The sequence below is a fragment of the Myripristis murdjan genome, chromosome 14 (assembly GCF_902150065.1).
Source record: "Myripristis murdjan chromosome 14, fMyrMur1.1, whole genome shotgun sequence".
NCBI lineage: Eukaryota > Metazoa > Chordata > Actinopteri > Holocentriformes > Holocentridae > Myripristis > Myripristis murdjan.
The window spans coordinates 16,191,203-16,218,389 of NC_043993.1; the positions used below are offsets into that span (position 1 = coordinate 16,191,203).

General features: G+C 41.5%; 2 protein-coding genes and 1 long non-coding RNA gene across 5 annotated transcripts in view; all 3 read left to right on the top strand.

Moving 5' to 3' along the window:
* The window catches only part of rskrb (ribosomal protein S6 kinase related b), an 11,669-nt gene extending 1,667 nt beyond the window's left edge, over positions 1-10,002 (top strand). Inside the window, exons 2-13 of the mRNA XM_030069369.1 lie at positions 2,170-2,460; positions 2,619-2,702; positions 3,097-3,165; positions 3,779-3,848; positions 5,213-5,320; positions 5,641-5,681; positions 6,351-6,378; positions 6,745-6,834; positions 7,071-7,159; positions 7,863-7,973; positions 8,116-8,229; positions 8,375-10,002. Coding sequence (XP_029925229.1) covers positions 2,170-2,460; positions 2,619-2,702; positions 3,097-3,165; positions 3,779-3,848; positions 5,213-5,320; positions 5,641-5,681; positions 6,351-6,378; positions 6,745-6,834; positions 7,071-7,159; positions 7,863-7,973; positions 8,116-8,229; positions 8,375-8,611 — 1,332 coding nt within the window. The 3' untranslated portion in view covers positions 8,612-10,002. The remainder of the gene's footprint in view (positions 1-2,169; positions 2,461-2,618; positions 2,703-3,096; positions 3,166-3,778; positions 3,849-5,212; positions 5,321-5,640; positions 5,682-6,350; positions 6,379-6,744; positions 6,835-7,070; positions 7,160-7,862; positions 7,974-8,115; positions 8,230-8,374) is intronic.
* An 857-nt stretch (positions 10,003-10,859) lies between these two features.
* Positions 10,860-25,410, top strand: aldocb (aldolase C, fructose-bisphosphate, b). 3 transcript variants are annotated; one of them, XM_030068321.1, is made up of 10 exons: positions 10,866-10,986; positions 11,635-11,803; positions 18,761-18,877; positions 20,186-20,397; positions 22,128-22,182; positions 22,292-22,452; positions 22,571-22,654; positions 22,789-22,963; positions 23,789-23,988; positions 24,101-25,410. In XM_030068321.1, exons 2-10 carry the CDS (start codon positions 11,686-11,688, stop codon positions 24,191-24,193), a joined length of 1,215 nt encoding a protein of 404 aa, XP_029924181.1. In that variant the 5' UTR covers positions 10,866-10,986; positions 11,635-11,685; the 3' UTR covers positions 24,194-25,410. The 3 variants fall into 3 exon arrangements, with proteins under 3 accessions (XP_029924182.1, XP_029924181.1, XP_029924183.1); XM_030068323.1 differs by having other exon boundaries at positions 10,899-10,986; positions 11,635-11,697; XM_030068322.1 differs by lacking the exon at positions 11,635-11,803 and having other exon boundaries at positions 10,860-10,986.
* On the top strand, positions 13,401-15,858 carry LOC115371148 (uncharacterized). Its single transcript, XR_003929334.1, has 2 exons — positions 13,401-14,723; positions 14,756-15,858. It is a non-coding gene; the product is annotated as an uncharacterized LOC115371148 (long non-coding RNA).
* Positions 25,411-27,187: the final 1,777 nt, after the last annotated feature.

A 27,187-nucleotide genomic window follows, 5' to 3' on the forward strand; every position in this document is an offset into this window, starting at 1 on the left:
TCACTAATTTTAATTGATTAGCTTTTTGTGCACTTGTACTTTTTTGAGAATTTTTTAAAGTCAGTAACTTTAGTTTTACTTGCAGCAGCAGCTTAATGAAAAAACTGCAGATGGTTGATGTACATGATGACCAATTAGACTCAGCTCACAAAAATGTGGAATAAGTGTCGGAAAAAAGGGAAAAATATTGGTGAGTTGGCCTGACGATGAGAACCATGTGGACTCATCCATCAAATTATGTGCTTAATCCACATTTGTCAGTTGAGTCTCCAGGGTCCTCACTTCAATCATCCCTCGGCTATTTTGCAGAATGCACCTTTAAAAGAATCCAGTTTAAACTGTTTACTCTTATCTTTTTATGACTACATGGAGGAGAGCTCACCTAACAGCTACTTTTTATGTTTGCTGAAGTAGATTTTTAAAGCAGTACTTCTGCTTCTACTTACATAAAACATCAGCAAAGTAACAGTACTCGTAGTTATGTAGCATTTTGTAATGCTCTTTGCAACACTGACTATTTGAGATATTTCCTTATAGCCGTAAATTTAAATAATGGCATAAAGTTAGCTGTCCATTCTCATGAGGGTGGGCACAGCCTGAAACTTAACAACTCTCAAAATCATGAAGATAACAAAAGAGTGAATAGCTTTTTGTGTCTTTGAGAAAAGATAAAATCCACTTTAACACATTGCCAGTAGCTGTGGTAAGGAGCCACTCGTAATGCTCTCTGTATTTCTGGGCCAGTTTTGTTTTTTTCTGTGGTGCATTTCTTATTCCTGCAGATAACTGAGCCAAACATAGACAATCTGACATCAGGTTAAAATATTTCCATTACAACTACAATGACAGGCAGTAGAAGGCATTATGATGCTGATGTTCAGGTTTGGTGTCTGTTCCTCAGAAGAAAAATAGCACTGGCCTCTTTATAGATATTCCAATTTGCACCAGTTTTCAACAGTCATACAAAGCATAATGTATTATGAAAGAGGCAGAGATGGCAATATCTCCACCAGCAGCAGTCTCAATAGACCATGATGCAATGAGGCCACAAGACGTGTTGAGCAAGGGACAGAGGTCATACATGGAAAATGCAGGAAATCACTAAGGCAGCATGTAGACGATACAGGTTAAAGGAAGCAAACATTACAAATCTGCTCACAATATCTGGCGCTGGATTTCAGCAGCAGACTGTGTTTACACTGGGCAGGTATAAGTGTATGCATTTGTGAAGCAGGGTGTTGCTGGAAAATAGCAAATTTGCCCAGTCAACTTTCCCTGGATAAATAAAGGTAAAAATAAATATTTAAAAAAGTCCTTTGTCCCACATGGCTTCAGCCTGACCTGTTGATTTGTGAATTATTCAGGTTTCTGCTCACCACGAATTCCCAGGAGGTCAAATTGAATGAGAACGTGATTTTAATCCCAGGTTAGGCACATCCGTATTGATACAGTGGCCTCTATGGGAATGGTTCCACCAGGGTGTCCAATTATAGGAGTCCAAAGTCAAGTGGGGCAATCAAAGACGGGTTGTATTATCACTCCTTGGATTGGACACTTAGGTAATCAATGTGAAACTGGAAAGATGTCTTCAACTGTCTTCAAATTTAGCTCACAAGGCTACCTTTTTTTGTCTTGCCTTGAAGCGTTTAAGCTCACAAATCACAATCCTTCTCACAGCAGTTACCAGAAATAACTTTTCAAAAAACAGGTGAAAAATATTTTCCCAGGGGACGTGTCTATAAAGTAAAATAATTCTATGAAGCAATGAGCAGGGTTTTGTTACATCAACAGCATCGTCCATAAAACGGTCTGGCCTAATTCTCCACCACAATTGAAGGTGAGGGAAGGGACTATGGCTCGGGTATGGTGCGGTATGATGCATTTTTACAGTGGTATACAATATTTAGTAAATGAAACTGATAGGCCTACCACTGATCCACCAATAGGCCAAAAGTCCCCGAGCTTTAAGCAGCAGTTTCTCAGACACCACATATCACGCATGCAACTAACTAACTAAATAAATAAATAAATAAAAAATTCTGTTACATTCATGGTGACTTGCACTAGCACTTGTGAGGGATGTCATGGTCACTGTTGACTTGTCATAGATCTCCTCCTATCTGATTTTCTCTGTCTTGGTCATCTCTGTCCCCCCTCTCTCCCCGACAGAGGCCTACTGCCGGGCAGGACAATGAGCACTGCTCATCTGGATGGCGTGGGTTCCTCTCCAGTGTGGGTCTGTCTATCCCAGCAGGCCTCTGTCGCCTGGCCCCCCCTGCTCTGCGTCTTGGGCAGCGTCGAATGCTCCAAGGCAAGCCCCCTGACATCCCAGAGCACGTCCTGAGGTTGGCGGGAGTCGGTCCAGAGAAGCTGAGAGCAGAGTGGAGTCTGCCAGCCTTCATTACCATGTTTCTGCCTGAGTTCCCCCACAGAGCTGTGCCTGGACACGAACACTTTCAGGTAGGCCTCCACTCAACATAACACACCTTCACTGGCTTGTTGTGTGTTGTGCTGTCTTCTATCCCATCCATATCTTTTCATCTGGTTTCTATCTGATGATGTTGCTTGATCACTCTCTCTCTCTCTCTCTTTTTTTTCTGTCTCTATTTTCCTCACAGGTGCTGGGTTACATTGCCAAGGGTTCATTTGGACCCATCCTGAAAGTGAAGGACAGGGCCAAACAGAAAACATACGCTGTCAAAGTGAGTTCTTCACCTGCTTTCAACATTACAATTGTGTGATTAAAGCCATGATGAATAAGCAGTTTACTAATTCACTAATCCACTGGTGGAAGCAAATAGGCTGTCAGAGGCTGACATGTGACAAATACTTGCTTCATTTAAAGTAATGATAATCTGTCCAACTTTTTGGTACATTGAGATGAGGCATGAGCAGCATGTACAGAGGGGTCTGTCCTTAGTCAAAGTCCTTGTGTCTTTTAATATCCAAAGTAATAAGATTATAGTGCCAGAATTAAAAAAAAAAAAAAAAAAAAAAAAACACCACTATGTTAGTGTCAAAGTCTGCATGGAGCTCTCTGCAGGACCGCTTGTGGGGCTCAAGATCTCCATTGTGTGTGTTTGTGTTTGCCCGCAGGTTATACCTAAGTCGGAGATACTGAGACTTGGTGTCTTGGAGCAGTCTAAAGAAGAAGTTATAGTTCAGGTGAGTACTGAAACCATGAAGACAGCATTCCTTGAAAGTCCTTGAAAGTTTGTGGACTATATGAAAATATATCATGGCCTTAAACATTTCTGAATATTAATATATGGCTTTGGAAATTACACTTTGTTAGTAAAATACAGTGCCAGTATCCTTGAGCACTCTTGACTTATGTCCAAGAATCAACACTGATGAAAACCTCTGGAAATATATGTGTTGTTATTTGTGATTCATGCTATGTCTTGAGTAAAAAAAAAATGCCAGTTTTAAAACCATTATTTCACCAAATAAAATATTGAAAGAGTGAAAAACAGAAAATGATAGTTATTTTGTATTGTATGTGTCTACTATATATGGCTATATTTGTGTCTATAATCATTAACTTGGTCAAATGAAAACATATGGAAACTGTATCTCACAACATGCAGAGCTGAAAACGTGAGCCACAGTTGGCCTCATCTCATAGATGGTGCGCTCTTTACTCAGTAGGTCTAGATTTAAAATAAACTTTACTCAGATCATGGGTGATCTTTCAGAAAAAAGTGACACTGATGGAGTGTAGAGAGTAGATTGCAGGTCAGAATGGAGCTATTTCACCTATGACCTTTGCCCACAGCGTCAGGTCCGTCACCCATTTGTCCATGACCTCCAGGACTGCTGGCAGACACAGCGCCATCTCTACATTAGTGAGTCACCTAGAGAACAGTGACCCAGTCCAACCCAGACCCACTGTCCATAACCCTCACTCTACCTTTCTCACCTCAACACCCATAGCAGTCTAGAAAAAAAACCTGCAAACCTTGACATTACGCCAATGTATAGATACTAGACGGACAGGGAACCGATATGTTCAGAGCATCTTGTCAAGTCTTTTCATTTTGGGTGGATGGCCTGAACATCACCCAGAAACGTCACCAGCCCTTGCACTCCTGCACCTCCCCTGTCCTCCCTACAAGTGCTTTGCTAGCAGTGTATTTCCTATAGTCGCTCTGCCCCCCCGCTCCTCTCCTCCAAGGCATTTACCCTTTTTTCCTACACAAGCACTGACTCAGAAAATGTGACCCAGTTTGTTCCCCACCCCCTGTGAGCAGAGAGCGTGTTAGCCCGAGGACCAGATGTTGAGTGCTGCTGCAGCTCATGTGTCACATCCAAAGGAGATGACTCTTCTTGCTTATAGAGTGAATTAGCACTAAATAACATTTTGGAATTATAATCCTATTTATTTGGCCTCTATACAGTGAATAGCGTTAATACGTTTTCAAATTAAGTCCTGCATCCACCTTTAGGGGCAGAAAATAGTTGTTGCACTTCTTTCTTATGCCTTCCCCCCCCCCAAAAATGTTCTGGTTCTCGAACTGGTTTGGTTCAAAGGTGCAAACTAAGGAATTGGCCCACATTTTGACTAGTTTTTGCATTGCATCACAACAGAAGCAAATACTCTGGCAGCACATGACCTTGGTGCCACGGTGACCTCGCCTGGCTGCTGTCACCTGCAGCACAGAGCCCAATCCATCATACCTGTTGGAATAATTAGCCTACATAGTCTGAGCATGGTAGAGTTCAGACTGAGAATAATAATCTCTAAATCGTGCCACTACCGCAGCCAGAGCACTGACTCTGTCCCGGAGAAACAAGCAGGATGTGATGGGAAAAGCACAGCTGCTGCCCATAGAAAGGCATATGTAACATGTTTTTATTTGCAGATGTGTGCACAAGTGTGAGGGAATCTCTGTTTAGTGATGCAAAAAACAATTTTATCCACTATTTTAACCACAAAGTTACTTTGTAGTCTTTTTTTTTTTTAGAATAATATATACCGTCTCAGTCCACAGTGGACTTGTTAAGCCTTCTGCTTGCAAAATACAGGCCAGCTTTATGTTGCTCCCATTTGGTCTCAGAGGAAAACAGCTTTACACTGTCCTCACCTCCAGATCACACCCCTTCCCTCCTTGTCTCACCACTGTGTGCATCACATCTCTTTGACCCCCAGTGCGCCTCACCCACCTAATTACATCAGTGACCTGTCTAAATGCTGTCTCTGCCCTCACAGTGTTTGACTACTGCAGCACAGGAGACCTGTACACATACTGGGTGATGATTGGTCAGTTCACTGAAGACACAGTGAGAGTATTTGCGGCGGAGCTGGGATGTGCTCTTGGTGAGTGACATAAACACAAACATATGACAAAGTCTGGCGGCTCTTCTGATGTGTCTAGAACTTTTTCAAGAAATAGGAATGTCTCTACGAGAAAGCTGCCATGTTTAATGTCTAATGAGTGATTATAAAAACAGGTTCAATTAAAATCGTTTGACATGGAACTCTCTGAGGATAGCAGCTCTCTTTCCCTGAATTCCTTCAGGGAAAGAAGATGTTTTTTTTTTTATTTTTGAGCGGGTTGGGAGGGTGATGGTTTTCATATGCTGTATGGTTCTGGTTCGCTTCTATATTTGTGTTTATGATTTTGTGTTTTTTCACAGGCTTCCTCCATGATTTTGGGATCATCCACAGAGATGTAAAGGTAAGTAACAGAGGAAAACCAGAGTTTTGTACCACAATGAGATACGAAACATTTCTGATAGTACACAATCAAATGACATCTAATATCAGTACTTAAAAGACTAGTTAAAAGTAAAAAGTTAAAAGACTGTAAGTAAGATACATCTTTATTGGGTCTTTAGATATTTTCTAATACACAATGTTAATTATTGTATATTGTCAGTCCACTGATTCATTCTTGTATTTAACTCATTAACATCATCTATGTAAAGCACATTTTTTTTGTTGAGATTTATCAAAACACTCCAAAAAGTATGCAGCATGCGTTTTTTTTTTTTGTTTGTTTTTTTGTTTGTTTGTTTGTTTTATATATAATCTAGTCATATCCAGATGTTAATGTTAATGGTTATTTTTTTGTTATGTTTTGTTTTTGTTTTTAAAATGTCCAGGCTTGAAAAAATTAAGCATTTAGAATTAACTTTTAGCCATCATTTATTCTAACTTATAGTAAAAAGACATTTTAAACTATGTCATTGTTTTGTTTTGTTTTGTTTTGTTTTGTTTCTCTGTTTTCTTTTTCTATTTACTAATTCACTTTTTCTAAAGTTACATTAGTATGTTAGTCAAGTTTAGTTTAAGTTACATGTGTGTGTCATATTTGTGAGTCTTTTTGACCTTTCTTTTTTTGTAGATGGAGAATATCCTGCTGACAGACAACGGTAAATTAATATCTTGTCTTATACTCAGTGTACTCACTAGAGGGCAGCATCAGCTCTGGTTCCCAGTACAGAACATTCCAGAGAACATCCTGTTACCAAGGGCAGCTGTCAGTCAATACGCTCAGCACGACTAAGTCTGATTGTCACTAGAAAGAGGGAATGTGCTTTGTATCCACGTGCACACAAAAACAAGCTTAGATTATACTGTTAATGGTATATTTATACACATTTTATTTATTTATTCTTCAGTATGAATAATCTTTTCACCCCTTACTACTGTTTAATAAAGAAGTATTTGATCATGGGTACATTAAATGGATGCATGTCATGCACACATAATAATATGGAGGAAATGGTCTGCTGCAGGACACCTCCGTTTAGCTGACTTTGGTCTGTCCCGCCGTCTGGAGCGAGGAGGACGGGCCTTCACCATTTGTGGCACCATCCAGTACATGGGTGAGAACAGACTGCAGCATTCACAGAAATAAATTCATTCTCTGAATCCATCTATGTAGCTAATCTTGACTGTTTTCTGTTAAGCAGTGAGCTGCAGAGGCCTGGACAGATTAAGATTTACTCTGTATATATTTAAATTCATTGCAGATAATGTCTTTTAAACTTGATGGAAAGGATATATGGATATATAAAAATACAGTGCATGCATAATCCAGTGATGTGATCATGCTCTGCAGCCCCAGAGGTGCTGAGTGGCGGACCCTACAACCACGCAGCTGATTGGTGGTCTCTGGGAATTCTGCTTTTCTCATTGGTTACTGGGAAGGTGAGTCCTGGTGGTGTGTGGCATCATGTGTTACTGTACATGTCGATGTGCACAACGTGGCCCATGGGCTCAGTCGCTTTTTATGATCATGAACAAATGATACCTTTTACTTATTCTGAGACATAATTCAATTTGAATGTTACGAAAGATGATTTTATAAAAATGCAAGAGGTGATAAAATGGTCCGATCTCAGGGTATTTGCAGGTCCTTAACATGCTGAAAAATTCCTGAAATACTGACACATTATGCCTTAAAAACTCTTAAAATGTCTTAAATCCAGTTATTAGAGGCTTTATTTTACCACTTTTCCACTCTTAGATTAATCCAGACTGGGGGTTTGTAGTACATTGTGCATCTTATCTGCTTCATTAAACACAGCTGGGTTTGTTGATCCTTAACAATTAATATCCTGTTGTTCTTATTCTATCCATTTTGAGTTTCATAGCTTCCATATAATGTGTTCAGTCAGAAACAGGCTGTTTTTTGGGGCACCACCGTAGCTCAGCGGGTAGGATGTGTACCATGTACCGTTAAGACTGAGGCCTTGTCACAGCGGCCCAGACTGAATTCTGGCCTGGGCCCTTTTCTGCATTTCATTTCCTCTTACATTATTATGCCTACATTAAAAGTCTTAAATTTGGTTTACTGAAACTCAAAGATAATCTGAATTGCTTCTCTTCATGTTCCCCCGTCTCTCCTCAGTTCCCTGTGCCTCCAGAAGCAGACCACTGCAGCATGCTGAGGAAAGTAAGGTGTTTTCCCTATGAAATGCCCCTCAACTTCAGCCCCCCACTGGCCTTGCTAATCACTGAGGTACATGCACAGTATATGCATTTGGTGAAACAATATTGCTGCAAAATATTAAAAGCTACTTTTCCTACCATCATATAGTATATAGCACTGAGTACCAGCTGCTGGGTTCGTTGTATTGACCCACACATACATTTCTTTCCAGTTATTGTGCAAGACTCCAAGCCGCAGACTGAGGACCCTCGATCGCTTCAAACGCCAAACCTTTTTCCATGGAACTACTTTCGACCTTACCCTGCTTCAGCGCCAACCTGTACAGGTCAATGGATGTCTCCCTGTAGTCGAATCAAGTTATACCTTTACCAAGTTCAAACATTGGCTACATTACTTACTTTATTATTTTTTTAAATACAACACAATATGCAAGCAGACTAAAGTGATTTGTCTTCATTTTCGCTATTCAGGTGATACTGGAGCTGAGAGAGAGACCTGACCGATCGGCCAAAGCACGACGTGGACTCACCTTGTCCCTGCAGCCTCTAAAGGGCTTCGATTACGACTCGCTGCTCAGCCCCCCTGCCACACCGGACACACAGCTGGACGCTGACACACACACGCACCCTGCTGCACCCCTGCCTGGCCCGGCACGGCTACAGCAATTTGCTCAGGAAAAAGGTCTTCACAGAGAGGTGTTTGTGTGAAAGGCTGAGATTACAGTTTCAGCTACACACATATTAAGGGTTATACATAATATCACTGCATACTTATTCACCCTTACACACAGGTGTGGTGCGCCTTGTGAAATGTATTGTTTGGTGAAAGCCAAGCCAAAACGACTGATGACACTTAAACTGGATTCATTCTCCACTTTCCCTCTCCCCTCATTTTTAGGAGCTTGATGTATTAGTTCTTGTGCTGTCTTGTACTTTTTTTTTATTATTAAATCTTGTTTGCCTTCCTCCAGTGAGCACCTATTCACATCTATTCAAGCCTATGTATGCAACAATTGTGCAGGAAGGATCACGCTATTTTATTGAACTACTTTCCTTGTTTCAGTGGCAGAACAAACAGACGGTTGCTCCATCAGTACGTTACGTAGCACCACTATCAGATTCAACCCACAAAGGAAAGTCATATGAACAGTTGCAGACATTGTACAGCGTTCCTTTTCTTCCTACGAATGATTTGCCAGTCAAGTCTCAGATATTTTGGTATAAATTTAACAAAAACCCGATGACAGAGTTGAGCCGTTGGGTTTCCAAGCTGCTGTCTTTGCTGACATATGGCATGACTCATGTCTATGTGCAGTATGTTTTGGCAGCAGTAGGAGGAAGAGGAGTGAGCCCTCGCTTCTGTTTCCCATGTTAATACGCTGTGATCTTTACTCTCACATGTATCTTAGCCTATATTTTGTTCCTTTCTTTATGCCATGATAAGGATTACTCCCAAAGGTGACCTGTGCTGCCTAACTTGTAGTTGCATAAAACTTCTCTTACTGTCCTGTAAAAGTCATTCAAGCATCACAGTATCAGATTAAGATGTTTATGCCTTCAACAACTGGTAGTTTTTTTTTGCATTTTTCCGTCAGTCACAACCTGGGACTCGGGGGAGCACTCGCTGGTTTTCCCAAGTCAGCCTTGTATTTCATTCCAACATAACACCCAGATGACTAAGCAGATGTGTCCAGGAGCTGATTGAACAACTCTATTGTTTACCTACAGAGCAAACATTTTGATTGATACAGGGCTTTTTTATTATTGTCAAAGGCTGCCATGTTCTCCAGCCAGTAATCACACCTTTTTGCACTTGCCTGATCACCAGATTATATTATGATTTTGTAAATGATTGCCCTAATGTATATCCAGAATGCCTCACGTATATATATGATCCTGAGTTTGTTTTTTTGTCACAAAAATGCTTGTTTATAATAAATTCCAATTTTTAAGATTTATATGACTCTTTTGGATGCAATTTTGTGTTACAAACTGTTGAAATTCAAGTCTAATGTTGCATTGTTAGACAGATGCTTTACTCTGTATTTTTGTAAGTATCTTTAGCACAGAAGGAATATTAAACTCTGACTGCAAAACTATTCTGTTTGATGTTTTGTCTGTGAGATGTGACTGAAAAGGAGAGGTGGAAAGCATATTGAAATATGTTGGCTTTAAAATCACTTGCACGATTAATCTGTATAATCAGTTATTGAACAGGAATTCATCTTTGCTTGGCCTTTCATGACAACTTCCATCTTGTCTTAAGCAATAAGGACATCTTTAGTTGGTTAAGCTGCTGTATGATGTAGGATTATGCACTTCTATCAACCTGTGAGACCCGTCATGGCTTTATTTCAAAAGGAAAACTACAGTTCTGAGTTCAAGCCCCAGATATTTTCCCACTCTGAAATCCCAAACTGTTTGTCTTTGAAAATCTTATTTTCCTAATAACTGTCCTATTTTCTCTATCCCTGAGTATAAACCCAACCCTAACCTAGAGTTTGCCACTTCACATTATAGTTGGGCTCTTGTATTTTGACAAAAAATACTATACATAGGTATTATTTGAATTGAGACTGAGACTTGGCACTGTGAGCAAACTAGGATTCTTAACATTATGCATGTTCAGGCTGAGACAGAAGAAATACCAGCATTGCAGAACAGAGAACATACGTGTGTGTGTGTGTGTGTGTGTGTGTGTGTTGAGTATAAACTCAGACCCTTATTGTGGAGCAGCAGTGAGCTCAGTCTCCACAGAAACAGAGAAATGCAACCACCCAAACATTTACAGCCACACATCACTGTTTTATCTTTCTTTGGGAAAAATCTTTCATCTTCTTTCCCCTCATTGTTTTTCTTAAAAGATGCACCATCATGCTGCATTCTTGCTGTGAGTGATCAAGTTGCGGCGCATGCGCGGCACTAAATTCGGCATCAATCACATGACGCAGCGCTGGCAGGCCCCGCCCCCGACTCGAGGGTTTTGTAAAGAGTCACGTTGCGCTGCAGCAGTGAAACAGGAGACTCCTCCGCATCCTCTGCCCGGCGCACCTGGACGACTCAGCTCCTATAGACATCAGCAGGTAAGACAGAAAACTATGGCAGCTTCAGGGACTCTTTAGGTGTTGTTGTTAATGATGATGATGATGATGATGATGATGATGATGGCGATGTAATGCGGCACCACACAGCCTTCACACCTAACTTTTATCCCGCTCCTTGGCTGTGTGTGTTAACATTACCTGCGGCTCATTCGTTATTATCTCTTTTGATAGTCATAAATCCGAGTCTTCTACCTTACCCTGCAAAAATGATCTACTTCCTAACTAACACTGTGGCGTTATTGTGCCGCGTTCATTAAATACGCAACAGCAATGAGGCAGAGGATGGCCTTCAGGGATGAAGGTGGTGGACTAAACTCGCCTGTTGCGTGCGCTTTCCGTCAGTCGTCGCCTCATCATCATGTCGGGCAGGGTATGGACCGTCCTTGGACTAAATTGAATTTAATCCGGACGCGGTGGATGGAGAGGAGAGGGGATGGGTGGGGGTGAGGTGTCCTGTGTGGCTGTGTGTGCCGAGGCACGTAGACCTCCGTTGACAGGAGGCGGGGAGGAGGGAGGGGGCAGCCCAGTGAGTAATAATGAAGAAGAGGAAATGTCGCCTACAGTGTTTTCTGCTCATTTTCACCCAGTGTGTGTGTATTTTTTATTTTTTTTAATCGCACCGCGCAGAGCCTCGGCTGCCTCTGTGGTGCCAGAGAGCCGCTAGGCGGAGGGCGCTGCATGGGAAACAGGGTGAGTGGTGATCCGCTTAGCGCTGCTGGGTCAAGGCCTCCAGATACAAACAGCCCAAACACACGGACCTGCATCACTATCACCGCCAACAGCCTGCCGGCGAAGGGTAACAACACGCTGGCCGAGTGCGCTTTTACCTTTAGTGCCACGCCGCAGGAAACACCCTGCCTCCGGACAGCAGCTTGCGATGTAGGCCTAGAGGGGAGGGAAAAGTGTGCGCAAACCGTGACCTTGGTGATTACCATAAAGCAGTGCCACCTGTCGCTATGAACATGAAATATGTCCTGTGACCATTCATATGTTGACGTCATTTATCAGTTCATGTAATTAGTTCGGTCTGAATGAGGCTGGGCAGTAATTAAGTTTAATGACCGTCTTTCAGTGGAATCAGGTCATAATCTGAGATGCAAATAGGTAATTGTGTTGATGATAATGAGATTTTTGTTTTTCATAGTGTTGGACATCACACATAACATTGCCATGAAGTTCAGTGCAATGAACTGAAATTTGATCTTTCAAATCAATTTGTGGTTTTACATGCATACGCCATGTCTGGATGCATATCAGGAAAAAAAAACCCTTTATGATTATGGTGATACTGATTCCCACCACATTGCCCAGCCCTATAAGCCTGAGTTTCAGTGGGTATGTTGAGTTTACCTTCTGCTGCGTTCCTGCGTAGAGCCTTCTAATTACTGCACATTTTAGCATGCTGGCTTGAGACTCCATGTAGTTTAACGCCTGCAGAAATGCTTTAAAATGAAGATGACCGCATAATGTTAGCTGTAGATGTTGCATTATGGATTGAGCTGAAATTGTTGATATTTTTGTGAACTTTCATGGCATGCTGGGTTGGTAAGTAGGCCTGTTGAGTATGACTTTTCAGACAGAGGGATCGACTGACTGCTGTGGTGTGAAGAACATCATCAGTCATGTCCAATCCAAACATCTTGTTATTTTCCAGGTAACTGGTTTTGATTTAGAAGTTAAAAAAAAAAAAAAAAAAAACTAGTTAGCTGACAGCATCACCAGAGAAAATGCTGGGTAGGGTGAATGTAGGTTTCAGATAGATCATAGGCATTTAAAATAAAGAATTTATATAGATGAGACTTAATTGGGGCTTATTTAATTCATCATTAAAGGGTCAAATCAAAGTGTTAAATCAAGGCTACAAATCTGGATTTAAATGTTAATGACAGACAGCCATCCCATCTTTCCTTCCTTGATATTGCACAGTGTAGGACTAATTGTTCCTGATGATACTGACTGAATATATCAATCCACTGATGAAGCGCCGTAGCTTCCTGTCACGTTTGGGTGACTCTGCATGATGCCACAAAAGGGAGTTGGCCGTTACATCTTGATGTCGCAGTGCAGAAACTGCGTGTTTGTCTTGCCTAACACTGTGAGGAAGGCCAGGACGGGAAAGCATCCAATAGCACTTGTTGTCTTCACTCTCTCTCTCTGTGTCTTCTCTCTTATTAAATCATGAAATTTTAATGCTCCTGAGACTTTATTGAAGAAAGAATTGCACCGTTTTGGTCAGGGGCCTTTATCAGGCATTCATGGAACATGCCTGATACAATGACACAATAACACAACATTTATTATATGGCACAGCCAATCAAAACAGGTATAAAGTGACACATGGCAACACGTCATTCACTGCACAAGTTGTGCTCACCTCGATGTCAAACAGCTTATCATGAGGTACCAAGAGTATTTGGAGGAGCCGGTTTCTAATAGTGAGGCCTGTAACTCAAACCCTTATAACAATATGCCATGTTTTAATATAGAATTGTGCAAGCCTTCTTGTATTTATGCCTGAAGGTCTGCGACATTTCATTTCTTTTAGTTAATAAAGTCTGTAAGTGGTGCAACTTACAGCAGTGTGCAAGGCAGCCCCTCCTTCTTCATTTTACCTATTTTTGGTCCCATCCACCTGCAATAAAGATGACTCAGATGTGCACAAATTGTTCTTTTGCTTTATTCTGCTGAGGCCTGTGCATAAGATGAAAGTATAAACAAGGACAGAGCTCTGTTTTTACAGTCATCCCCAAATGAAATGCCTGTTATCTTGAAATGCATTTCAAACAGTCCCTAATCTGAAGCATGAAGTCGTTTCCTTGGTTACTAAGAGAGAGAATCCTCTGTGGCCGCCGCGGGTCTGTTTGTCTTCATGCTGGCCTCGTGGCACATCATTAGCACGTTTGCCTTTGCGATCATGGGGTTTTGTGTTCAAATCATGTTGAGGTCACGTCTTTGATCAGAGTGGGTTTGTGATTAGGAGGTCTGTCCTTCAGCCAGTACACCGTGTCCAGTAGCTGCCTTGCTGAAGTGCCCTTGAGCAAGACACTGACTCCTTATCAGCCCCAAGGCTGCTGCTCTGTGACCATGTGACTCCTTTCTGTAGGAGGGTGGGCGAGCTGAAAGATGAGTCTCTCCTTCAGAGAAATTGTTGATCTACAAAGATCAGTCGCATGTACAAAAAATTGTTATAAGTTTTGAAATTTGTAATATAGCTCATATTAGCATTATAAGCATTATAGGTTGAATATATCCTTTACTTTCAACCAGTCAATTTGCTGAGGGCTGACACCTAAAAGCATGTGAAAGAAAAGATGTACAATGAGCCCTTTTGCAAAACCAAAACACCCCAAAGTATTAATTTTAGAATGACAATAAAAATAAAGATAGCAAATCTTAGTGATCCTCGTACAGCTGTAATCAGCAAATATTTGGGATTTTTACTTGATAAATAACTAAAACAGTTATTGCAATTATAATTTATGCATTTTTCTGTCAGTCTACTAATTGACTAATTGTTTTAGGACTAAAACATAAGTAAATAAGCCACAGCATTCTGTACATCTCCAGTTTCATGTTCTGTGGAGGCTGCGACTGCAAATTGCACTTTGGAAACTAATAACTAATAAGCATTGGAGCGTGCCATCAGCAGAGCAAAGCCACCTTAATTGCTCTGTCTGGCTACTCTGAGGCCATTTATCAGGACTGGAAGTGGAGCCGTGAGGATGTTGCGTTTCGGGTAACTCTTCAGCTTGTCCTGGACCAGACCTGCTTTTTACACGGCAGGTGCCTGTCTGCCATCAAACATGATCAGTCTGTACAGCCTCTATACCTCACTGGTGAATGATGAGCATCCCGGGCCTTGGAGGGCTTGTTTAAGGCCATGTAACATGCATCACACAGGATGTCACACACTCTCCTGCGACATCCCATCTGCTTCTGCAGCTCGTCAATCCTGGCATCACACCAACACGTCTTTGATCTTCCGTGTCCTCCATGTTGTCGTAGGCAGATATTGCTGTGACCAGCTCAGAGTGGCTAACAGTGATGAAGGTCAGCATAGTTTTCAGGGCATCCAGCGTCTCATCTGCTTCCAAAACATTGAGTGTTTGTGACAACCTGTGCAGATGAGCTCTCAGCCAGGAGGGACCCTCAGTAGAGACATCATCAATCTCACATCAGTGTGTTTCTTGGCTTGATTGCAATGAAAGCAATAAAGCTTCTCTTCCTTTTAGATATACTCTCAGACACTCTTATACTGTTTTCAGTTCGTGATGTTAGGGTTAGGGTTAGTGCATTCTACAAAGTATTTTGCAACCAAGTGTGGTAATTTTCTTTGATGTGTTAACTTCCCCTCAGAATTCAGCCGCGGCATTGCATCATGGTCTGTTGAGGCTGCTGTCATTGGGGGAATCGGTGTCTCTTCTTGTGTGATGAGTTTCGTCCTGTATGACTGTTGAAAATTAATGTAAAATGGACTAGAGAGGAGAGGTTGCTATTTGATTCCAGGGGCCTAGGGATTTTAATTGTGATATTTTGGATAAGTGATGTTTTTCTGCTGTTAAACTCTTTTGTAGCTGCTCTTAAAATACTTATACTAAACAAATAACTTTTTTTCCAGACCCCACTGCATTGAGCTAGTTTCCCAGGAGAGAGGATATGGATTCTGACTGCCCCCAAGCCTTTCACTACATGTTAGTGTTGGCTCATGCGCTCCACATTCACCTTGTCTCTTCATGCTCCATCAGGTCCTCATTCATCTGACCGGAAGATGTTTTTAGCTGCAACCAGCAGCTTGTATAAGTCACTTGTTTAAGCTTGCATAAGTTTGGTTAGTCTGCCAGTCCCAAAATTAAAAAATAAAACGGAGATAACAAAAAAACAAAACAAAAAAAGGTTTGAGCCCCTATGAGCCTGACCACTGCATCACTGTGAGTCAATATTTAAAGCAGCAAGCAGGTCCCAGTTTATCATGAGCTCAACTCGCTTTATTCAGAAATCTCAAATATTTAAACATGTCACCATCGGTGTTTAAACTGTGTGAAAGTTTGAGTTACAAAGCATTACATAAAACTGGAAATTCTTTTGCAACATCTTCACAGCAAAAAGCCAACCAAAGCACGGAGCTGCTTCACAAAAGATAGCTGGTATTTGCTGAGCATGAGTTTTGTCAGGCTGAAAAGGGCAGAGCAGCACACACACACACACACACACACACACACAAATGGCCACATGGTGAGACACAACAGGTTTGTGCCCTTGGGTTGACCTTTATCAAGTGTAAATACCCTCATTTATTCACTAGAGAGAGGCCTACAGATATTCTCCTGTTCCAGCTTATCCCCTCAGGAGACATAATATAGCCTGTGGGTCCATGTTCTTTAAACTGTAATAGACCTGCACTGCTCTTAGCATATTTAACTATTGGCAGTCAGCACTGTAGTAATACAAGGATACAAGGAAGTTTATTGGTCATTATACAACAGGTTGTATAATGAAATTAAAAAGTGGTTCCCTCTTGACTGATTAATTGATTGTATAAAAAAATAAAATTATTAAACATGGAGGAGTGTAGATGGTGCATTTAGTAGTCTCACAGCCTGTGGGAAGAAGCTGCTCTGTAGTCTGGTGGTACGGCAGCGGATACTTCTGTATCTTTTGCGTGACGGCAGCAGGGTGAGCAGGCTGTGGCTGGGGTGGGTGTTGTCTTTTAGGATCTTTTTGGCTCTGCACAGGCACCTCACCTCCCCGATATCACTGAGGCTTGGTAGATGGGTACCAATGATGTTTTGGGCAGTTTTAACCACTCGTTGCAGAGTCTTCCTGTCCTGGGCCGTGCACATCCCATACCAGTTTGTGACGTTTATAACATCATGTTTTAATATGACTGATTTCTGTGTTATGAAGGTTTTTTAGCTGAAACAGAGAATACAGGATGTCCCAGGCCATATACTACCATTGGACCCACCACACTCCCAGGCTTGCATAGGCCTGTTGTGATCATAATGTACATATCGCCTATGTGCTCTACACTGACTTAAGTTTCCATGATGCAGTGCAATGCTTCCTGTTATCCAGTAAGCCTATAGGCTGCTTTCCCTCTGTGGCCTGACATTGACTATGAACTTTGACAGGGTTTATTTCATTCTGTCCAATGGCCTGGCTCTGAGGCATATTTCTCCCTTTTGGGACTATAAAGTAATATTTAGCCTTGGATGGTTGTTGAGACTGATATTCTGAGGTGCTTTGAACAGGGATGATGGATGTCGATGAGGAAGACTCATGGATTGTGAATCACAGTCATGAGGCAGCCTGATTTATGTTACAGTTTACTTACAGTTGGTGGTAAATCAAGAAATAACTTAAGCTCTTTCTATCCAGTTTTCTCTTGCAGCATCAAATTTCAGTGTAGCAGAGCACATGATGTTGGCACACAGCCCCAATACAGTGCAGACAAGACCAGACATTTAAACCGAACACTCCTTTAGTGTTTTGCACTAAAGGAGTGGGAGTAGCTTCCACTTATTGTACAGATTCAAAGGCAGCTGATTCATCATTCTGGCGCATGCCTGTGTGTTTGTGTTGTTGAACAAAACTCTCCCAGTTGGTGCAGTTGAGGTTGGGTGTAGCTTGGCAACCTGTGGAGTGAACCACAAAGAGGAGTCACTGCTTGTTTCTTGGCACCCTCAGCCCTACTGGGATTGATGACTTTAAGGGATGTTTTAAAACGAGACTATACTGGCTCTCTGAGTGTGTGTGCACCCTGTGTGTGTCCAGCAGAGTTCATTTGTACTGAAAAAGCAGCGGGAGCTGAGAGTACGCCTCAGTGAGCAAGCCAGTAGGTTTGAACCAGCTTCAGTGTGTCGTGATATAGGAAAGATTTTAGCATTGTAAACAGAACAATTTGATTAAATGGGGTGTTAAAAAAGGAGAAATCTGTGTCTGGCAGGAGATGTGGCACAAAAAATGCATGGAAACGTTAGGAAAACTGCCGAGTGTTGCTGAGGAGAGAGAAAAGGGCGGTTCTGTGTCCAGTCCTCCAGCCATAATGAGGACTGGCAGCCGAGTTTATATGAGGGTTATTACATAATCACTCCCGCTCTGTCTTCCCTCTGTAATCACCGTGGTTACACAGTGTGTGTGTATAGGGGGATTACGTAACTGCTTATTTACGGGAGAGTGAGGAAGGGAAGGGTAGAGAAATGTAAGCTGGTTTGCGGCCTGTCTGTGCCTGTCAGCATGTCGTGACAACCTGCTTTCTGTTTCTATACAATGGAGACTTGCATAGCACGGTCAGGACCTGAAGACATTTTACCGTACTTCATTTCTTGCGAGGAAATCTTTTTAGGATTTTTAGTCCTGTGCTTTGTGTCAGGATTTTCACCTTAAGATGAACTTAATAAGGCTATTTTTAGCTAAAAGTGGTACATTCAGTGTGTTTTATCATGCATCAAAAGCACAGTCACTACCAGCTGTCACCAGAAAGTAGCCAGCAGTTTAAAATAAAAAAATAATGTTTTCCGTTCACAGTTATTGGTTCAGCTGATCTCACACACTAGAGCCTTGCATTGCGTGACTGATGAGGGCCGTCATTTTGTTCACTCATCAACTCTCAGGACAGTTTAGGATCAGAGCGAAGCAGCCATACAGTAGACCATAAAAGGACAAATATGGCAGATACCCGGCAGTTGTCCATGCCAACACACCATGAAATGACACTGTGTAATCCTTGTGCTGCTTTCTCTCTCTCCTGCAGCCAACATGACTCACCAGTACCCCGCACTGACTCCTGAGCAGAAGAAGGAGCTGCAGGACATCGCTGAGAGGATAGTCGCTCCAGGCAAAGGCATCCTCGCGGCCGATGAGTCCACCGGTAAGAATGTGAAAATGAAAATCCAGTTGTTTCTGTTATAAATATAACATTATGGGATATAACAGCACACGACATAATGGACAAATTCATGTAGTTATCCTTGAGGTGGTAATGTGTCCAAGACTACTAAAGTCTGCCATAACTGGGGTTGCAGGGCAGCTTTATGGTTAGAGATCAGAGAACCCAGTGCAAGCCCATATGTGAAGCTGTATCTGTCCTCCAACAAGCCACTGAATCCCTAGTAGCTTCAGTGACATTTAATACACACACACACACACACACACACACACACACACACACACACACACACACACACACACACACACACACACACACACAGATCTCCCTGAAGGGCAGCATTTCCCTACAGCTATCAACTCAGTCTCACATTTTTCTTATTAATGGATTTAACATAGCCAATTGGATTAACCACCTGGCTAACCAATGAACTCTCAAGAGTCAGTGGCCTGTCGTAAAGTAGCTCCTGAATTCATGATGTCCATCCACTTTCCAGTAGACCAATAACAGGGCCACGAATGCCAAAAAATATCAGAGTTCGATTTGACTAAATGTTATGAAATGTGTTGAATATACAAATAGTTCTGGTATAACAAATGAGTTGGTTAATACATCTGGACAGTAGGGCTGAGTGATATGGTTAAAAAAGTCATTCTGGTTAATTTTACCAATACTGTAATTGCAATATGATTCACCATTTTAGTAGGGATGATCATTTTTGCATCAGATTTTTAATTAACCAAAATGATGATGGTGTGATTCTTGCTGGGCTCTGTACCAAACACGCTTATTCTCTTAAATTTGGAGAATACAATTTGTTGGCCAGGGCGCCTTTATAACACCATAATGCTTTATTTACAAGAACTTTTTCTCACACGTTCTATCTTTATTGAAAATTTGCAGCAACGTTGATTTGAACATTGCAATTAATTGGCTAGCCCTGCTTGACTTTGACTATTCAGTTTATATTTCATGCAATATCTATTGAAAGGGATGTGCACTTATACTAATTCATTGTGATATTAATGCAGAAATGGATGCAGAAAGACTATCAGTGTTATTTGCTTCATGTTCTACTCATCATAAAATCACTGAATCTCATGTCCAATCCTGATTTCTGAACATTCGCATGCAGCTGTCGACCCCTGACATTATTAAATCTCTACCAGGCTCAAACGCTTTTAGCTGTAATTTATCCACAGGCATGCAGTTATATTGACATGATGAAATATGCATTGTTATTTGTGTGTGTGTGTGTGTGTGTGTGTGTGTGTGTGTGTGTGTCCACAGGCAGCATGGCGAAGCGTTTGAACCCCATTGGGGTCGAGAACACAGAGGAGAACAGGCGTCGCTACCGCCAGCTCCTCTTCACAGCCGACGAACGCATCAACAGCTGCATCGGAGGCGTCATCTTCTTCCACGAAACCCTCTACCAGAGCACAGACGATGGTGTTAACTTCTCCAAGCTCATCAAAGACAGAGGCATTGTCGTTGGCATCAAGGTATGCAATGCGTATTATTGCACTTAACCACTTAGGCCGTTGTGCAAGAAACGTGTCGGTGAGGAAAACAGGAAGTTTCAGGAAAAATAGAGCAAAGCTTACTGAAGTGATGTGCTTTATCTGCAAGCAGGTGAATGCAACGCAGAAGGAGTTTAACATAAAACGGCATTCAGTTAACACTTAAACATAAAACAGAAAATTTAAGATGTTGGGTCCCTAAATTGGTCCTCAGTTATCAAAACTTTAAGAACCCCCAGCTTATCAAAACCAGCTTTAGTAGCTGAATGAGAATGCCTGACAATTACGTTTGATTAGCCGTTTTATTCTTCTCAGCATCAACTTGGACAAAATTAACGAGTGTAGTAATTGAAATATTGAAAGCATATCAGAGCATATGAAAGCAACTGAAGATTCTGTCATATAAAAAAAAAAGCACCAGGGCTTGCATCTTTCAGCATCCTTTTCATTGACTGATTGATAAATGTTTTTGTGCATCAACAGCAGCTCCATTTGTAACAGCACATAACAAAAAAAAAATTAGGACAAGAAACAGAAAATGCATGCATTTAAATAACACCACAATCACAGAGGACAATACTTATTGCAGATGTATTTTCAGGTATCACTGCAGGTTGAGCTGGAACAAAGGCCTCGAGGCTTATATTTCTTTTGGTAGAGCCGGTGCAACTGACTCACACATTGGCCTGGTTGAGGCTAATCAACACTTCCTTCATCTTTTTCAGGGAAGTAGTGTTGATGTAGCTGCAACACCTGGGGTTTGTGGTTCTTCAAAACCTCTCCCCCAAGATAAAAGTGATCTGATTGGTTTAAATCTGAAAACTGAGTTTTTCAAAACAGATTACAAAGTTTCTGATCCTTAAGATCGGGACTTGTATTCCAATCCAGCCTTTAATCAGGATTAGCCTAAATGCTCATCTGTAGGTTTTCTTTTGACAGACATATATGATTTGGTTATTTATCTGACATGTTTCGGCATTTGACTTCCGCCTTCATCAGAGTGTCACAAGGTGTTTTTGTGACGCATCTTTAATAGCTGATGTTCCCGAAGGCATGACCTTCCTGTCAAATTTAACAGGTTGGTCACGCCTTCTGCTGTCTGTTCGGCCCCTGAGCGTTGCGCCCAGTACAAGAAGGACAGTGCCTAAATGCTGTTTTGTGAGGGTTAGGGTTAGCAGCAGGAATCTGGATAATTTTAATACCAAAAATCAGGATCCAGAGTGGACTGACAAAATGGTTTCTTACACTTCTCAGAAATTACTTGAAACCTTGAGGAATAGAGGGGTGATAAACCTGTTTTCGGTGAAACTGATTTAAAACACTCGAGATTTTCATATATGTGATCTAAAAAGAATCAGCTTCATTGTTCTTAATTACTACATGATGCTTGAAAGTAGCAACACCTAATACACATCACATCCCCCTATGTGATCAACAATGTGCTCATCATCTGGGGCTGGTTTTTCAAAACCATTTCAGACTGGATAACGCTGATAACAAACCAGTGGTATCAGTGACCTGGATAATGACCCCACATAGGCTAAATACCTATTAGCCTCCCCACCAGTCTGTCAGAACTGAAGAAACGTCTTGAGAATTGAAATGCATTCAAGAATCTACAAACCAAGTCCAGTTGCCCTCAATTCCCCTATAGGAACAATAATTTTGTGTTTTTCTTTATGGTTTTAACTAATCTGTTTGCCTCTCTGCAGGTGGACAAAGGTGTTGTGCCCCTTGCCGGAACCAATGGAGAGACCACCACTCAGGGTAGGAGGCATTATAAACACACACACTCTTAAAAACGTACAAACATTTAATGGTCCCTGATGGGTTTCTGATTCGTGTATTCTGTGTGTGTGTGTGTGTGTGAGTTTAGGTCTGGATGGGCTGTCTGAGCGCTGCGCCCAGTACAAGAAGGACGGTGCTGACTTTGCCAAGTGGCGCTGTGTGCTGAAGATCTCTGACACCACTCCCTCTGAGCTGGCTATCTTTGAGAACGCCAATGTACTGGCACGTTACGCTAGCATCTGCCAACAGGTTGGTGTGAGGTCTCTCAGTGTGTCGTGTGTATATGTATCAGCACACTGTGGTATTTGCCGATGGATATATGTGAGCAACTTTGCCTTCAAATTAAACACTTTATAACTTGTCCTAGAATGGTATTGTCCCTATTGTGGAGCCTGAGATCCTTCCTGATGGAGACCACGACCTGAAGCGTTGCCAGTACGTCTCTGAGAAGGTGAGTTTAATGAGGAGCACAAGACATACACCAAAACACATGTTGTTAAAGTTTACCTCAGTGGCTGGCTGTCCTCTTGCAGTATGTTTATAGACACTGTTTTTCATCTTTTCTCCTCCTCCCTGTTCTGGTAGGTCCTAGCTGCAGTGTACAAGGCTCTGTCAGACCACCATGTCTACCTGGAAGGCACTCTGCTGAAGCCCAATATGGTCACGGCTGGACACTCCTGCCCCAACAAGTACAGCGCCGAGGAAATCGCCATGGCTACTGTAACAGCTCTGCGCCGCACCGTGCCTCCTGCTGTCACAGGTCAGATAGCAACTAGCAGCCCAGGACTGTATTCAGACACACTGTCATCCAGCAACATTATCCACTAAACTGACAGTAATAACCAAACAGCTCTGCATAGTCAAACTCCTGCTCCTTTGAGGCTGATTACCACCATGAACCACTGGGGCGAACTTTGTCAAAATGCAACTCAAAGAATCAATACCAGTAATATTGAGACTGTCACTGAGTCTATAAAGGAAGATATTGTACCTCCAAGAATGTCTGAGGCCACCACTAGGGGGCAGAATAGAACACTGAAACTGGGTTTAACAGAGTAAAATGAACATCGGTCAATAGGGGCTTTAGCAGAAAAGTAGCTCTCTAAATATTTTTTTATTGTGCATTGCTGAAAATGACCAGACAGTGGATGAGACATTTTCCATGTGCTTAGATGACTGATTTCCTGCTGGTTTTGCAACCTATCAGCATCATCAATTGCACATCAGCTTATAATTACAAATATTGGACCATGAAACAATAACAGTGATAGTCCAGTTACAAGTAAATATTTGGAATAGAATAAAGTGATCATTTTATAGTTTGCTAATTTTTTAAAAAAGGAGCGTAATTAGGCCAACGCACAAATAAAATGTTTGGTAATAAACAATCATTCGAGTCATAAATAGTATTACTGGTTATTTAATTGTTTTAAGTAGGTTTTCAGTGGTTTTCAATATTCTTCTGATGAGAGAGTGGGTTTGTGATCGAGCTCCAAGGGAATGAGGGAAAAATTATGTGGTTAAGGAGTTAATTAAAGAGGCTCATTTGGGTAAATAACGTTTGTGTCGGTCTGTCTTCCCCCAGGAGTGACATTCCTGTCAGGCGGCCAGTCTGAGGAGGAGGCCAGCGTGAACCTGAATGCCATTAACAACTGCCCCCTCGCCAAGCCCTGGGCCCTGACCTTCTCCTACGGCCGTGCCCTGCAGGCCTCCGCCCTCAACGCATGGAAGGGAGAGCTGAACAACGAGAAGGCGGCCACCGAGGAGTTCATCAAGCGCGCTGAGGTCAGACACAAACGCGAGCAGACGCTTGTGTTTCTTACATAGTGAAATGAATCTGAAATGTTGTCTATGCAGTGACGATTAATGGGCGGTTGTTGTCTCTGCTCCTCTCCAGGCGAACGGCTTGGCTGCACAGGGCAAGTATGAGTCCTCTGGAACTGCTGGTGCTGCAGGACAGTCCCTCTACGTGGCTAATCACGCCTATTAAACATCCATGTTGCTCCCACATTTTACTGTGGCCAACTAATAGTCTTATCTGCTCTGCTACTCCCCCTTCACTCCCCCATCAGTCACAGGCCTGCGCTGTCTACTGTACTTTAGGGTTGTCATTGAGTTGACACCGTTAGGTATGTCTACTGAAAAACATAATGTGAAACAACTACACTAAAGGGAAAAGGTTTGTTTCTTTTTGTGTAAACAGTCTTAATCAGAATTGAATTTAAATTTTGTGTAGCGATTAAAGAGTAAATTAATGAGCGGAATGGACAAAATTGTAATTATTTATTTTCCTGTCTGTAACATTTGCCAGGTCTGGAGTTACAGACAAGGATTTTAAAGGTTGTGAAATTTCCAAATCAAGTCGAAATAAGTCAGTATTCATTCATCTTATGCCTCTTCTTAACTGTACGTCTGTCCGTGCAGATTCCTTTCTCCCTTTGTGTCCTGACACGACAAATCTTCAGACACTCCAGAGCAGGCCAGTTTAGCATGTGTTATGTCGGTGTTTCGCTTCTGTCAGAATGCAGTGTTGGCTCATTTGTAAAACGCTATACTAACATCAGTGTTGTAGGACCAACCTACAATCAGTGGCACGATTACATCCATTAGAGGATAACCCAGTGATAAGATAGCATCAGACCGGAAACAGCACGAGGTGTTGAATCTGCAAATTGAGTCGGGTTACTTTGAATGACTCCAGAGTAGATGGCTGCGGAGTGCACAACGCACAAACACACACCACACAAGCCGGTAAAAACCAGAGACAGCTGTAGCTCCAGCAGAGGTAGGTAGATAGACTAGAAACCACTAAACACCAAGATTCATGATCATGATTCATCCTAATCTTTCTGTTCTCACTCTTCTAATCACCAGTAATCGGAGGAACATCTTGTGTGTCTGTTCTCTGTATAACATTAGCTTTAAATTACACAATCAATGTATTCAGTTGTGTGAAGGTGTCGATATTATGTGATGCTTGTGTGTCATCCCCTCCCTGATTCCCCCGCTCCACTCCCACAGGGAGAGAAAATGGTTTCTATTGACTTCCCTATCAAGCGGACCAATATGTGGGGTTTGTAGGGGGGAAACAGTCACTGCTGTGTTCGAATACTGTGATGTTTGTGATGTTAATATTGTTCTTAAAACACTTGGTGTATCAGATAGTGGAGAAAAACAACTAAAATAAAAATGACAAACTATTAGAAATCACTTGGTGTGGCTTATTTTGTGCTTGTACTGAGACTTTTATGGTGTCTTGTTGGCACTAGTAGCTGAGCAAGACGCTTGTTGAACTACATGACACAGTTATTTTACACCTTTTCCTGCTGTTTTATTTTGTCTTCATACCTTTCTGACATGCTCATGTCTTCTGAGGGTGTGTTTGTCTCACCAAACTGCCCTTACTGGTATTACCATGGTTACCATCGGTATTACAGTGGCTTATTTGAGAGAGTTAGAGGATGTGGCTAGACGTGTCCTGGTGCTATGTGTGAGGAAATAAATTGACCAAAGAATACACTGCAAAAACTCAAAATCTTACCAAGATTATTTGTCTTATTTCAAGTCAAAAATGTCTTATTTCTAGTCAAAATATCTCATTACACTTAAAATAAGACATGATCACCTCAGAAGTAACTTGTTTTTAGACAATTGTCTCTTGTTTCAAGTGAAAATTTGCTTGAAACAAGTGAAAATTTGCTTGTTTCATTGGCAAAATTTGTTTCTTGTTTCTAGCTAATTTTCACTTATTTCAAGTGAATTTTCACTTTTTCCACTGGCAAATTTTGCCAATGAAACAAGCAAATTTTCACTTGTTTCAAGTGAATTTTCCCTTGAAACAAGTGAAAATTGTCTAAAAACAAGTTACTTCTGAGGTGATCGTGTCTTATTTTAAGTGTAATGAGATATTTTGACTTGAAATAAGACATTTTTACTTGAAATAAGACAAATAATCTTGGTAAGATTTTGTGTTTTTGCAGTGTAAAACCTACAGGAAACCCATTGCATCACATTTGTTTGAGCAGTGAAATTGAAGTACATGCTCCGTGCACTGCCATACAACATGCCGTGTCTTCACAACAAAAGGTCTATGTATTGTGCAAATCTTAGGAAACTGTCTTTTTTAAAACTATGATAAAATACAGGTTTGCATTTTTTTGGGATTAATCTAAGACTAATCTTAATACTGTATACAAGACTAAATTTGTAAATGAAAAAACATTGTTTCCTATATGAGCAATGAGATCTTATACCACAACTGGTATAAGGGCTATAAGGGCTATATAAATAATTAAAATTGAATTGAATTGAATACATAGGTCATTATATTATTTGTATCACGATACATTGTAATACTCTACAGAACTGATGTAATTTAATGACTTAAAATACAACCTGCTGTCTAACACCTGGGTAGACCAATAAAATATGCAACATATTATATGATACACTGAGTGACCACCTGACTCAAAACAATTTAATTCAAATTTCCCATTCAATTTTATTAAATCAGAAAAATCACTAAGCATTTACTTGACACAGTGCACTAAAATATCTCTACAAATGGATATGATATTGTTATTGCGGAGTACTTGTGCCAACGTGCACGGCGTGCCAAACTTGCAAAATCCACGTGGCCACACCCAGTTGGCAAAGCGCAGGTGCGCTGTGCCCCCGCCTTGCCCGGTCTGTGAAATTAGAGCCCTAGGTGTTCATGGTTATGAGCCGGTTCCAACACTAGACCCATGGCTCCTGAGGAGCTACTACAGTTCACAAGCTGCAATTGTAATGGAGATTGCAGCAACCGGCAATGCAGCTGCAAGAAGAATGGTGTCAAGTGCATCTCAGCATGCAAGAATGGTATTCATGATGGTGTTGAAGAAGACTCAGACATTGACTCCTGAAGCATTTGACATGGTGGATCAGTAGTATTATGCAAGTAATTAAAATAAATGCAACTTTATATGTAAATGCAAAAGTGGGC